Here is a 14,008-nt window from a genome sequence, read left to right as displayed (position 1 = left end):
AAGACAGAGTTAATTCAGTTGAAGAGCTGTTTGCTATTACTATTGTTCTGTGAGCATGAAAACTGCACTCTCTGTTCTAACACGTTTCATGTATAGAGATGAGGGGTAGTCACTCATTTTGCATGCTGGCCTTCATCGTATTACAGGAATGCAGGTGTTGGAGTGGAATGGAGTCCCTCTAACGGGAAAGACTTATGAGGAAGTGCAGTCTATTATGGGCCAGACATGTGCAGAGGCGGAGCTTTGTGTGAGACTGTGAGTAACATCTGTCACCATTTATCCCTCTATCCCACTGAAACTCCTACATGTTTAGTCACAAAATGGTGACTCTGCAGCCATGAACACCTTCTCTCGTCTTTCCTTCCCCTTCTGTTCGTCCCACACCCCTTCATCTGCCAAATATCCACTCTGTGACTGATTACTCCTACAACGCACTGGTTGTTATTCCATTATAAATTCCCTGTATGGATCCAAACAGCGACCTAAACATGCTGTCTGACCCTGAGCACCCACAAGCCCTGGAGCACCATGTCCAGCTTAAGGCTGGTATGTACGAGAATTTGTTGCTACGTCTGCATGCGTGCATGCGCCTGCGTACATGTTTGACATAAATAAAATGTGAGTCACTATATACACTCGTGTCTGTAGGTGGACAGCGTTCCCCCGGTGTGGATCCTAAGCAGTTAGCTGCAGAATTGCAGAAGGTGTCCCAGCAGCAGGCACCTGGTATGGTTGGAGTAGGAGCTGGGGGATTGGGGGTCCTGTCTGCACTAGAGCGCTCTGCCCTCCTCCACTCTGGTACTGGATCGGCTGCCTCCAGTGGGGTGCCAAGCCCTGGCCAGCCTGCATCCCCTGCAATAAGCAAGAAGCAGCGACACAAGGTAATGGATTTCATCCATTAAAATTCTTTTTAGTGGCTTACCTCACACACATTCTTATTCAAATTAGTCTTTTGTTGACATTTCTGTGAAATGTGTTTGCTTTAAATAAATGAAGTGAAGACCGCAGGCAAGTTCAGCCAGGCAACTCGAGCTGCACTGCATCAGACAAATGAAACATTCTCCTTAAATCATATACCAAACACAACCTCTCATCTGGGCATTCTATTTAAGAGTCTGGGTTTCTCGTCTCTCCCTCTGCACAGAGCAGCTGGCTGCTTCGACCATCCTAGCATCCGCATGTAGGGTCAAGGGGGATAATTATCTATCAAACCCCAAATTCGCAGTCTGATGCTGCAATAAAGAACTCATTTTGAACACGAGATGTCTGACTAAACTAACTAATGGTGTCACACTACACTGACAGACTTTCCTTTCTAACACACCGATCAGATAGTCAGTGTCCCCCACAACGTGCATACGTTCAATGAAAAATGTTAATATCTATTCTACAAGGGCACCTCTTTCACCAGTACTCTATTAATATATACTGCAACTTAATCCCAGGTTAATGGCTAAAGTCTGTTATTGTGGGCCAGACAAATTTGTTTGCCAAATCATTAAACTATCAATCTAGAACCACTCCACCTCCTGACCTCTCTGTTTTTGTTCTATTTTTTTTAGCAAACAGAGATGATGAAGATGCCTCATCCCATCACAGGAGAAATTCAGGTTAAAACACACACACATGCAAACAAACATTAAGAAAATATCACTATTTACCCCCAACAACATAAAGATGGACCCCTGTAGTGTCTCTCATAGAGCCTCCTCTACACTCTGTTTCAAACAGCTCCAGATCAACTATGACAGAAATCTAGGAAATCTTATTGTCCACGTCCTGCAAGCTAGAAACCTGGCCCCAAGGGATAATGATGGCTACTCTGACCCTTTTGTGAAGGTCTACCTTTTACCTGGGAGAGGGTGAGCTTTTAGCATTTTAGTGCTAACTAATATGTGTTCTGTGTCTGCTTTTCTGCCTTTGTGTCTGTTTTGTTTTCTCTCTCCCTGATTTTTTTTTCCTGACTTTGTACTGACTTTGCTGTATCCCACTGACTAACGTCTTAAGTTTGTGTGAGAGAATGGTACAGGACATGATGATATGAGGCAGTCATTTCTGCAGTAATTTGATTCGATTTGCTTTAGTCTATAAATAAATAAAGTGAGTTGTGTTAGACTTTACATAAAGCTGTAAGAGGCGGCCTTTTTCCAAATTGCTGCATTATAATGTATCAAATTAGCTGGCAACAGAGAGTCCACATGGTCAACCTCATGTTCTTACTCTTTCTACTTTTGGCTAAAGTGAGTGCTTTGGTTTTGTCCCTAGGTGAGACTCCTTATCGGTGTCGACTCCACTGTCTTCCTAAGAGCTTGTGAATAGCAAGAGGGAGGATCGATGCAGCCATTATCTCCCTTGTAACAATATCTGCTCTTAGATAATGCCTCCATCAGGCCTGTTTATTAGATTATGCGCTCTCTCCCTCAACCTACACGCTGTATAGGTTAAAAATGTAAGCTCGTTGAGAGCACCTTTGTACTGCTGCTTTATTGTAAGAATATATTTGAAATGCATCTGTCTGACATTAGCAAAAGAGTTCACAGCCGCAGTGTCTCAACAAAAGGTCAGAGTAGTGAATTTCTCATTCACCTGTGAGCCAGTAATCACTGTGAGGCTTTTTGGTCTTGAGTCATATCTACTGTGTAGGCACAAAAACAGTGATTTACCCTCAAGAGAATATTGATTGCCTCAGCTCTCTATCCTTTACTGCCTTTTCTTTGAGCTCTTTGAGCTTCTCTGACTGTTATTTTGTGTTTTTGCTTTTCTTGTTTGTGATATATGCCCTCCTCTTCCTCTTCTGGACTCCCTCAGCCAAGTCATGGTTGTCCAGAATGCAAGGTAGTGTGGTGCTGATCTTTGTTTTTAGTTGGTGTTATGTTTTTATTTGTGTAATTTACCCATCCAAAGTGGTTTTCCATCCTTTTATTGTGGCCTTTGTTGTTCGTCCAATTATCTGCTCTATTTCACAGTGTTTAAGAGCACTTCTGCCATTACATTTTCTCTCCATGCCTCTGACTTTGAACTCTCCTCAGCTTCTATCTCTGTACTCATTTGAAAAAAATTTTTTAAAAGCATCTTACTCAGAGCAGACAATCAACAAAAATATTTCAGTTTGTTTGCGATCTTTCTGGTGCCTCCAAATAAGGATATTGACCATTTTCCAAGCAGCATCTATTCAGCCCATTTACTGAGCATTGCAGTTTTGTGAATGTTGCCATGGGATCAAGCAGTGGAGAGATTTTTAATAATGTATTATTAACAACCAATCATTCTGAATGTCATGAATTATCAGTGCTGATAACAAGAGAAGGACCAAGTATGCCCAGAAGACCATGAACCCAGAATGGAATCAGACTGTCATCTACAAGAACATTCATCTAGAGCAGGTACTGTGCAGACCCTCTCTTCCTGTCCCACACTAAAACGCACATGCACACAAACATCTTCCCACAGTCACTCTTGTGTAGTTACTGTATTTGTTGTGATCCACTTTGGGCAATGTGGAAGCCTCAGCGTCTTATACGACACTTAGAATTCCGTCCTCATGCTCTCTCCCTCGGGCTGTTTTCAGTATCCTCTATGCAGCCTCTTATCAGCACTAGCAAACCTCAAGTTAACAACCGACATTCTTGCTCTAACAGTGTCAACACAGACACTTTAACTGCATGCCTTTTTAGCAAAAAGAGTAATAGAAGAGTGTTAGGTAATCATGCCCATGTGTGCTCATCTGTGACTGCTAGAGGTATATATGGTTGCTTGTGTTTATTCTTAGCCATCTGTGTTTGCTTGTGTTGTTTGTGACAGACACCACCATCGTCTTACCGCAGCCTTAAAAAAAATCTGCAGCGCATACTTATATAAGTATATCTGTATATGTTATGTCCTCCAACATGCTTCCAAGTGTTTCTATACACGTCCACGTATTTGCACACATGCATTTAACAACTCGTGATTTCCTTGCTGATTAAATTACCCCCCTCATTAGCATTCATGGCTGCACTCATTTAGGCACGACTCATTCAGTGTACACGAGCTCGTTTCTTTTGTCCTTCATCCACCCACATTCACACAGACAAACAAGCTCACACCTCACACGTTTTGTTCCCTCGCACGATCGCCTCAACGCCTCACCATAATCTGTGACCCTCTCTTTACTTATTTTTTCTTTCTTTGAAGCTGAAGAAAAAAACGCTGGAGGTGACAGTGTGGGACTATGACAGGTCCTCCTCCAATGACTTCCTTGGAGAAGTAAGTGACTTGTGAAGCAGAGTCTGCCATCTGACAATGTGAAATTTAGCTCACTTTTTCTTTTTCTTTTTTACCAATTTACCTCATTAAAGTGGTTTTGACTATTTTATTTTATTTTATGTTGGTTTATTTTTATTGTTTTACTGGTGGACCTGCGTTTCTTAACTTAACTCTCAGGTCAGACAAACGCCAAATTTAAACTTGGCTTCTATAACTATATATATTAAATTCCTATTTATTTTGTACTGTCTCACTCTTTCTCTCTTTTATTTTCTCTTATTGTCACTCAGGTACTGATTGACTTGTCAAATACCACCCAGTTGGACAACACTCCTCGCTGGCTGCCTTTGAAAGAGCAGAGTGAAAGCATTGAACACAGCAGAGCCCACCATGCTGCCCAAGGTCCGTCAGGGTCTGGGTCAAGTCAGGGACATGGCCAGGGCCAGGGCCACATTTCAGGTTCTGGACAGGGGTATGGAATGGGTCAGAGTCTAGCACCAGGGCAGGGAGATGGGAGTCATGATTCACCTAAAAACTCTGTAATCAAGAGCAGAAGCCATGGAATCTTTCCCGATCCAGCTAAAGGTAAAGAATCACCTCATTCTTACAGTTAATGATTGCTAAATATCAATTAATTCCATATAAGTAGTTTTAAGCAATAAATAATATTAATATTCTTGGCAGGTATTCATAACCATACCTTGAACACTGTAAATACATACATATCAGTACTGCATGGAACAAGCAGATGACTGTGAAATATTATTTGCACCTGAGAGGGGTTGGTTTATTTACAGTGTCTTGCAAAAGTATCCGGCCCCCTTGAACCGAATACTTTTGCAAGCCACTGTATTTTGCAGTTTTCTCTTTGGCACTTGTAACCATTCATTTAATATTCCTTTAGACATGCAAATGATGCCTTTGGAAAAGTCACACAGTAGCCCAGGCAGTTCCAAGTCTTCCTCCGACGGCCAACTACGTTCCCATGGCCCTTCCCGAAGCCAAAGCAAGAGCAGTGTCACTCAGGCCCACCTTGAGGATGCTGGAATAGCAATTGCTGCTGCTGAAGCTGCCGTGCAACAATCCTGCCTGCAACCAAGTAAATCCTTCCCCTACCCCTGATAAACCACCTTCGAAATGCACCTTTTCCCCTTGCATGCAAGCTTTGTAGAGATTGTTTGATAAAGCCTTGAATTGCTCTGCATTCATCTCCTTAACAGTTTACCTTGCCTTCTGCTCATCTCATCTTGCTTTTCTGCCAGCACAAAGTCACAGTGATCTATCTCATTAATATAACTGTTAAGCAAAAAGCAAGGCAGATAAAGAATTTTAAAAAGATAAAAAGATCAAATAAGTACACAAATAAAAATAAACTTGCTGTGAAATCCTATGTAATACACTATGTAATTCTAAAATCTTATTTTTAGAGATGGGGCTCATTCAGTTTACTAAATTGTTATGTGTTGTTTCTGATATTTTTCACCAGTTTAATATTTTGGTTTTCTCTTTGGGCATCTTAAATAGTTAATTAAATGGGATAATAGTTTAAGAAACTACAAACATAATTAATGGATTATTTTAACTTGTAGTATTAGTATTATTAGCTAAATTAGAAATCCAGACCCCTCTGTTTCTACATGGAGTGTGCATGTGCCAATCCCAAGCATATGGTTTCTACAGAACCCCGGTGTGGAGATCTCCAACCCCAGTACAGAAACCAAGCTAGGATGGCAATCCCTTACATGTTGTATGTTCTACTGTGTTAACATGACTTAAACAACATCCATTACCTGTGTATAATCCTCAATGTGATATCCTCAAAATGAACTCTAATGGTCTACTTCTTTACAAAGGAAAGTAAACTCATTGTTGGAGGTTTTTATACGCATGCAACTGTAGATTCCCTAGCTATTATTTCCTGGCCACAGAATATTTTGTGGAGCTGCAATATTGCTGTGTATGTGCATGTGTGTGTCACAAGAATTAACCCCTAGAAAAGCACACACAGAGGCAGACACAGGTATGGCACACAGTCTTCTCGCCCTGCACAGTCCTTCCCTATTCCTCCCACCTAAAACAAAGGGGGCACAAATGACCCAGTCAAACCTGGAAACACAGAAACACCAAGAGGTTTCAAAAGTCAACAGGAGGTTCACGCTGCACTCACCAGCCAGTGAGTGTAAAGCGGTCAGCTAACCATGAGGGAAGCAGAAATGTCAAGGGAAGGTGAGGCAACATAGGAAAAATGTACTCTATAAATATATAAATAAATCATATTAATCAACAACTAAAAAAACTAATAATAATAATAATTATTATAATTAAATAATTAAAACTAAGCCTTCCAAATAAATGAATGTGTAAATATTGATATTTCTGTTGTAATTATTTTCTGTATGTAGCACTATGAATGTCTGGAAATGCACATATTCATTTTATATATTATTTCATTATTTATATATTTATTTTGTGTCGCTTTTATTACCGAATGGTTTTGTTTTCATTAGGAACAGAATGAGTAATTATTGCATTTCAGTAACAGACTGTGCTTCAAACACATTGTGGTCACACATCATCTTTCAAAAATACACCGAAAGTCGCCGAATGTGTTTCAACAGTAATCTTCACATATTTTCCCAAGTTCTTTCTTACTACAAAAGCATAACAGAAACCAGCCAGAACCAAGAAAGAATATTTAATTGTATGAACAAACTGCCATGCCATGTCCTACAGTGAATTAATCTTATTTTTTTTCATTAAATTTAGTGACCTTCATTTAGTTCTAATGTAGGGATTTGCTTCGTATTACAGAGATTTTACACAGCACTGTTACGTAAATGCAAGGAGATGCTGACATTTACAGTGATGCCCTGTTATGTGATGCTTAGTCAAAGTTGTCAAAGTTATGTGTGATGGAGAGTGCCTCTGTCAATGAGTGATAGCTGGGTGTGTGTTTTGTTACATACAGCACATGTCTTGGGCATCCATGCATGTGTGGTAAAAGCTGGGTCGTTTAACATTCTCTGTTTGTTTGTTTTTTATGCAAGTAATTTATTTTGAAGAAAAAAACTGAGTGATTGATTTCCTCAGTATCACACTCAGTATTGCCACCCACAGGACCAGGACACCGGCTGAGTGATGTTTCAGGGTCAGTGGTACTATCTGCCCCGAGCCTGGTTGGAGACGCTTATGGAGGTCTGGATAGTGAAGATGGAGCAGGCACAGGAGTGGACAGTGCCATTTTTCAAGTGCCACGGATGTAAGACTGTTTGTAGCTCCATACAAGCATATTATGCATTAACGGTTGTTAATGTATATGTCATGTTATACTCTTTTAAATGTATAAAACAGTGTTCATAAATTCATTTGTTTTGTTTTTTTTTTTGTTTTTTCTCACAGCGGTAAGACTATTCCTAATGGCACAGACAAAAACCAACTTGAGACTGCAGAAAATGAAGGCAAGCTCTAGAAATGTCACGTTTTCAAATGTTTGCTTTCTTGGTCAGAGGGCTCCCCCTGTTGAGTGTTTTGTGCAATGACGGTTTTGTTGTATTTTTTTTTTTTTCAATTTCTTTGTAACCAAACCACCTAATTAACTGCCTCTAAATGGTGTTGCTAATGTCATTATTAAGTTGCGAGGTCAAATTGTCAGCTAAGTGCTTATTGTCAATGAACAATATTAACCTGAATAATAAGTTACTGCACGGCTTGAGAGAAGTGGTTGCCATGCTATCCCACCTGCTGTTATATCTACATTTCATGTAGCTCAGGTGTCACGATGCCTCCCTTCCCTCTCTAGTTTCAATTTGTTACAAAGAGCAGAGGGTCATTTTAGGGTATAGTCTGGCAGCTGTTACAATGATGAAGGTCGGGAGGTCATTTCCATGGTGCCTGACAACTAATTTACCAAGTTTAAATCAGCTTGTCATGTAAAATTCTTAATTATTTCAGGACATGTAGAACTCGTGAGATACACGTGAAACTTTGGCGATATATTCCCTGATGTGATTTTGATTTTGCTCTTTCTGTTTCGTGTTAGCTGGTAAAACACAAGTAATGGGGGAGATCAAGGTTGCTCTCAAGAAGGAGGTGAAAACAGAAGGGGACCAACTGGTCTTGGAGATCCTTCAGTGCAGAAACATCACTTACAAGTTCAAAAGCCCAGACCACCTGCCAGGTGTGGAACCAATCAGTACTGATGTACATGCATTTTGATTTTTTAATCTCAATAGTCCTCTTTTTATGAATTCATATTATTATTTATCCAACTTGCATCCAGATCTGTATGTGAAGTTGTATGTGGTGAATGTGGCCACCCAGAAGAGGATCATTAAGAAGAAGACGAGAATTTGTCGACATGATAGAGAGCCTTCTTTCAATGAGACCTTCAGATTCCCCCTAAACCCAACTGGACACTCCATACAGGTAGTGTACAACAGGCACCTAAATAACTTTCAGACCCCTGCTACTTGTCAAATACGATGAGTGAATAAAACTTAGTAAATCATGATTGTGTTAGAGTCTGGACAATAAAGGATATTTATGACTGATACCAATATTTGGTGATTTAAAAATCCAATATACTTGGCAATATTCTGTTGGGTTTTTTTTCTTTCAGACACACAAAACATAAATAGAGTTCCCTAATATTTGTTATGCGTGTTGACAAGGAGTCACAAATATCCCATAATATGAGAGTGTTGTTTAAAAATAATCTTATTTTATTATTACAACCAGTTGTGGATGACTAGTTTACACTCTTCCCAACTTTTTTTGTTGCGATGTGTGAGAGACTAGGCTGGTTAAGCACGAGGACACAGTGAGTATTTAGAAAAAGTGGGTTTATTTACCCCCCAAAATTGTAAAAAAAAAAAAAAAAAAACCCAAAAAAACAAAATACAAAATGAACTAATAATACAGGGCCCTTAAAAGAAGTCAAATGAATAGAACAAAACTCAATCCAAAAACAGCAACTTGACATATCTCCAGATTAACTACTCAGCAAACAAAACTGAGCTAACAGCAAGAAACAAAGGGGACTTAAATACTGGCTGATCAGGCCAAGTTGATACATAAGGGGAACACAAATCCTAACAAATTATCTAACACCAAACAAACAAAGCAACACTTAGTTTAATAATTACTTCAAATCAAAAATACCCAGCAGAAGGCTAAACAAGTCACTTATGCACACCTATGGGTGGCAAGAGCTGCACTTGGTATGGCCCAATCAGCACTTCAATATATAACACAGCCCAACTGCAGAGGTGTGCGGCTGCAGGTGCGGCCATCAGGCCATGTTTGTAGTGTTCCAAACATAGGGAAGTTGCAGAGTTTCCTCTGGTACTCACAACGTGGTTAAAAGCTGTTTCTTCTGCTGTAAATAACTAATATGGGCTCTAAAATTTCCAGGTCTATAAAATGCATTAATTTTTAGACTTATAGATATACTTGTAACAATCTGCTTGCAACTATCAATAATCATACTGAATAAGATGCACTTTTTGAGCTGGCAAAGCACATATAGATAACTAACTGACAAATTCTTTTTGTCTTCCTCATGCATTCCCAGCTTTTCTTGGTGTCTAATGGAGGGAAGTTCATGAAGAAAACCTTGATAGGTGAAGCCTACATCTGGCTTGACAAGGTGGACATGAGGAAGAGAGTGGTCAGCTGGCACAAGCTGTTCGTCAGTTCCACTCAGACCAACCCCTGAACACCACACCAAAAAGATCCAGATGCAGCAGATCAGCCAACACTAAATGCAAAGTGCATAGTTCAGAGATGTGACAAAAAAAACGAATAAGAGAATGAGAATAAGAGCAAAGAAAAAAGATTCCTTTAATTTGTTGCTTCGGTTTATAAATCATAAAATAAAGGTTTATTATGTGCTACTAACATTGCAATTATATCAGTCCAACACTGCCAGCACATTTCCACCTCTTCCCATTTCAAGTCTCTGCTGGTTTTGGAGTTAACATGCAAACATAAAAAGCTGGCACTGATAGACACTCAGCAGCAATATGGCTTTGAGGGCAGTGACGTCTTTCTTACCACAGTTCTATTTCCATAATCCACATGAGACGCCGAGATGTGATTCTGCACTACTGAACAAACATATCTAACAAAGGGAAAGATGAAAAACAGAATCATGGAATTCATTTTATTTCCTTCATATGAGAGACGTGGTTGTGCTACGATCGTGATGTGTGTGGATTTAAGTGGTCTTGGAATATTAACTGATGAAGAAATGCATACATTTTTTGTACAATATTCTTTCAGTTTCATTGAAAAAGGAAAAAAAAAAACCACAATAAAGAGCTTATGTAGGCCTGAGTCAGACAGTTGACCTTTGCTGTGGGATGAGGATTAAATGTACAGCACTTCTGATTGTAGATATCCCACATGCAAATATAAGAGCATATCAGAGAATCACATTGTACAGTGTGACGTTTATATAGTATACACAGATATCAGATGCAGAATATATCTAAATATAATATACAGTATAAGAGTTGTTCTCTTGTCACTAGATTATATATACAAATATATATAATATGGTACAGATACACAGACTTGTTAGATTGAGGCTGTGAGTGGCGCACTGACAATCCAGTAATCTATGGTGTAGGCAGTCACAATAACTATTATGTGAATGTGGACCTATGTGAGCTCAAGGATGTTAATAATCATGTTCAGTAGCTCCCTTGGTTCTCTGATCACACTAATGCACCACTATATCGAACAGGGCTGTGACAGAATAAAAATAAAATCCAAGGTCAATGACAACCTCTAGTGGCTGATTACTATTTTACTAGCATGATATTGTTAGGAAAGATTAGAATTAAAATTTAAATTAACAATGAACAGCATCTGCTGTGTTGAATGTTACAACTGTGGAGGGTGAGTTTCACACATCCGTCTCAAGTGTACAACATTTTGCTTTAAGATTGTTATAGTGGCTCAGATTTTGCTAATATTTCCTTCTGTGTAGTCCATCGTCAGACATGTAATTCATACAATATGTGTCAAAATCCTCTGTAGATCTGCAACTGTCATTACTTCAGTATGACAGCCCTGCTGTCTCTGTGTTAGTAAGTCCCTCTGGTCTGAGTTTTCCCTGAAAATTATTTCAAAAGGAAGAAAAAAAAATGCTTTACCATTCAAACGTCAAGGTTCTTTTGTGTGTCTGGCTGTACTGTAAAACACTTAACTATTTTGTGTCAGTGACTCCCATTACAACACATTGAACCAGCCTCTTTCACTGCCTGCAACCAAAACACTCAGGCCCACTGGCGTACAGTGATGTATAGGATCAAATGAAAGCATGGGGCCTAGTCTCAGTACTAAGGTGTGAGTAGGTGACCCATGTATTTATCTGTATTCGTCTTACAATGTTTTGTCACCTTTACCTGTACAGAATGAAAAATTGACCCTCAGAACTACTGTTAGTGTGTTTAGGCACATCACAAAGCCAATGCAACTATTTATAATATGTCACTGGAGACTACAAACATAGAGCAAGATGTCACTTATCGCCTATAATAATTACAAAGTAAAACAAACAAGCAAACAAAAAAGAGAGTATAGTGAGGAAGAAAACAAGGTTAATTTTTCAATGCTGACAATTATTTTGTTGTGCCAACCGTGATTTATGTTTAAATTCTTAACAATTATATTTCTTTTTTACATTCCAGATCCATTGTTTCATTTGAAGTAATTCTATGCAACATATACGTTTGAATGCATTTGTGTTTTTGGAATTAAAATGTTTTAACTGTGAACATATGTTCTCAAAATAACTGTAAGAAAATAACTTTAATTTGTACATCGATGAAAGAAAATATGAAATACTCTGATTTTTTTACTGATTTTAATATATATTGACGTTAACGGCTGTTAACATCTACATGGATCTTGTGCACTTTATTATTGCGTTGTCTCATTTGTTCCATCATGACATGCGGGATTACGTGTTTTGTGTTTATGCACTGAAATGAACTGAGTCATGGTGTATGTGATGGCAGGAAATATTGTGGTGTGCATTTTGTATCTATGTGGAAAAAGAAAAAACATGCAGACACACTGGGGTTCCTAAACGTAATGCACAATGTGGGGGGGGATAAATATCACTCTAAACTGCATCATGCTCTCAGTGTACTTAAAAAAGTTTGTGTACACAGTACAGTAAATTAGACATATTATCTCAATGCTCAGCCTTGACTGTTCAACCCCTGTGTTTCATTAGACTTCACCCAAGCTAAATACTGTTTGTTTAGATCAGCTGTTGCCTGTAATCGTGAATCCATTCATTTGTTGTTGTTCTGAGGGGTGTGAATGTGACTCAAGTTGTTTGACATGTGTACATAAAGTGTTTATTTTCTACAAAGATTGAATGTTTATATTGTCCAAAGTCTGAGCATGTGAGTGTTGAAAAAAAAAATCACAAAAGACATATAATTGTACAGCAGTTCATGTCTATAGCTGTAAAAGGGGAGTTGACTGTGTAATCAAAACCTGTGCTGTCAACCAATGACTATGTGTGCAACTACGTCCCGTAAACTGCTGAAACAACACAAAGGGGGAAAAAAAAATCTACTCAACTTCAATAGTTGTCTAAAACTTTATGTTTTGGATGTTGCATGTTTTGTTGATGGTTTGTCGGTATATTTTGCCTAAAGATTACGTTTAAAAAGAGAGAGAATATGTATAGATTTATCTGTATGCTGAGTGTAAAGAAATATGCTTGTAAAATTGTCTTGTTTTTCACTCAGTGTAAAAACAAAACATATACTGTTATGGTTTTGTGGTTGTACACAGGATGTGTTGAGATATGCAAATCGTGCTGTAAAAAAAATCAGCGTTTCCCCTGAGTCTAAAAGAATAAATATTAAGAAGAGTTATATTGCACATTTGGAGTTGAGCTTTGTTTTGTTAACAGCTTTCTTTATTATTACTTAAAAAATAACTTTTTAAAGTGATAATAGGCCTTGCTCTGTTAATTATTTTAAGGAACAAACTCGTTTTCTGTGTTTGGAGCAGCTTAATCATTATTTGTTAATTAGACGTGCCTACGGACACATGAATTCAACTTCTGACCGTCTGCTCCCTGTGGACACTGCAAACTTGGTCTTGAAAGAAAAACCTACATTAAGTATGCACAAGCTGACATCCTAGTGGCAAAAACAATTTAAAAAAGGCACCGTGATTCTTTAAAAATTGTTTAGTAGAAGTGAGTTTGGAGTGGAACACATAATCGCTGTACCAATTTGCCGTGCTTGTGATTATGATGTAGACCTATTTTCAACATCCCATTGTGGTTTATTCTCATCAAACAGATACGAGTTTTGTGTCTATTTTTTCGTTTGTTAAATTTATTTATTTAAATTGTCTCTTTTCTTAGGAGTTGAAAATATTATCACCATCTACACAGCTTTAACATTAGCTAAATATTTGGTGATTGCATATTTTACATAACTTATTACTATGACAGCAGAAGCTGGAACTGGGATGATGAATGGCTTTGGTAGAGCCTCCTATCCTTTATTTGGCTGTAATTTCAAGGCATGGTCACTGTGAGGCAGAATTGACTCACGTTAACATCTGGGGATGAGCCACTTGGTATCATAGACTGCAGCTCTAAAATTGGAATACTTTATGAATCCCTTAGGAAATGATGTGGTTGCAGCTGCTCCAAGACAGTACAGTAACTGATTAAATTAAATTAAACAGTATAATAAAGTTACAAAAAAAGATAAATATA

The 14,008-nt window shown here is 38.5% G+C and overlaps 1 protein-coding gene across 1 annotated transcript in view; it reads left to right on the top strand.

The window, feature by feature from the left end:
• pclob (piccolo presynaptic cytomatrix protein b) overlaps positions 1-12,830 on the top strand; it is a 61,528-nt gene extending 48,698 nt beyond the window's left edge. The window contains 15 exon segments of the mRNA XM_040025552.1: positions 147-255; positions 479-546; positions 649-881; positions 1,563-1,610; positions 1,732-1,862; positions 2,809-2,835; positions 3,290-3,383; positions 4,174-4,245; positions 4,536-4,830; positions 5,150-5,344; positions 7,363-7,504; positions 7,645-7,703; positions 8,285-8,422; positions 8,525-8,670; positions 9,818-12,830. Of these exon segments, the coding sequence (XP_039881486.1) occupies positions 147-255; positions 479-546; positions 649-881; positions 1,563-1,610; positions 1,732-1,862; positions 2,809-2,835; positions 3,290-3,383; positions 4,174-4,245; positions 4,536-4,830; positions 5,150-5,344; positions 7,363-7,504; positions 7,645-7,703; positions 8,285-8,422; positions 8,525-8,670; positions 9,818-9,961 (1,901 nt within the window). The 3' untranslated portion in view covers positions 9,962-12,830.
• The last annotated feature ends 1,178 nt before the right edge of the window (positions 12,831-14,008 follow it).

The sequence above is a fragment of the Simochromis diagramma genome, unplaced genomic scaffold (assembly GCF_900408965.1).
Source record: "Simochromis diagramma unplaced genomic scaffold, fSimDia1.1 OVJJ01000293.1, whole genome shotgun sequence".
NCBI lineage: Eukaryota > Metazoa > Chordata > Actinopteri > Cichliformes > Cichlidae > Simochromis > Simochromis diagramma.
Note: the sequence above shows the minus strand (reverse complement) of the source record. Positions and strands in the feature narration are given on the sequence as shown.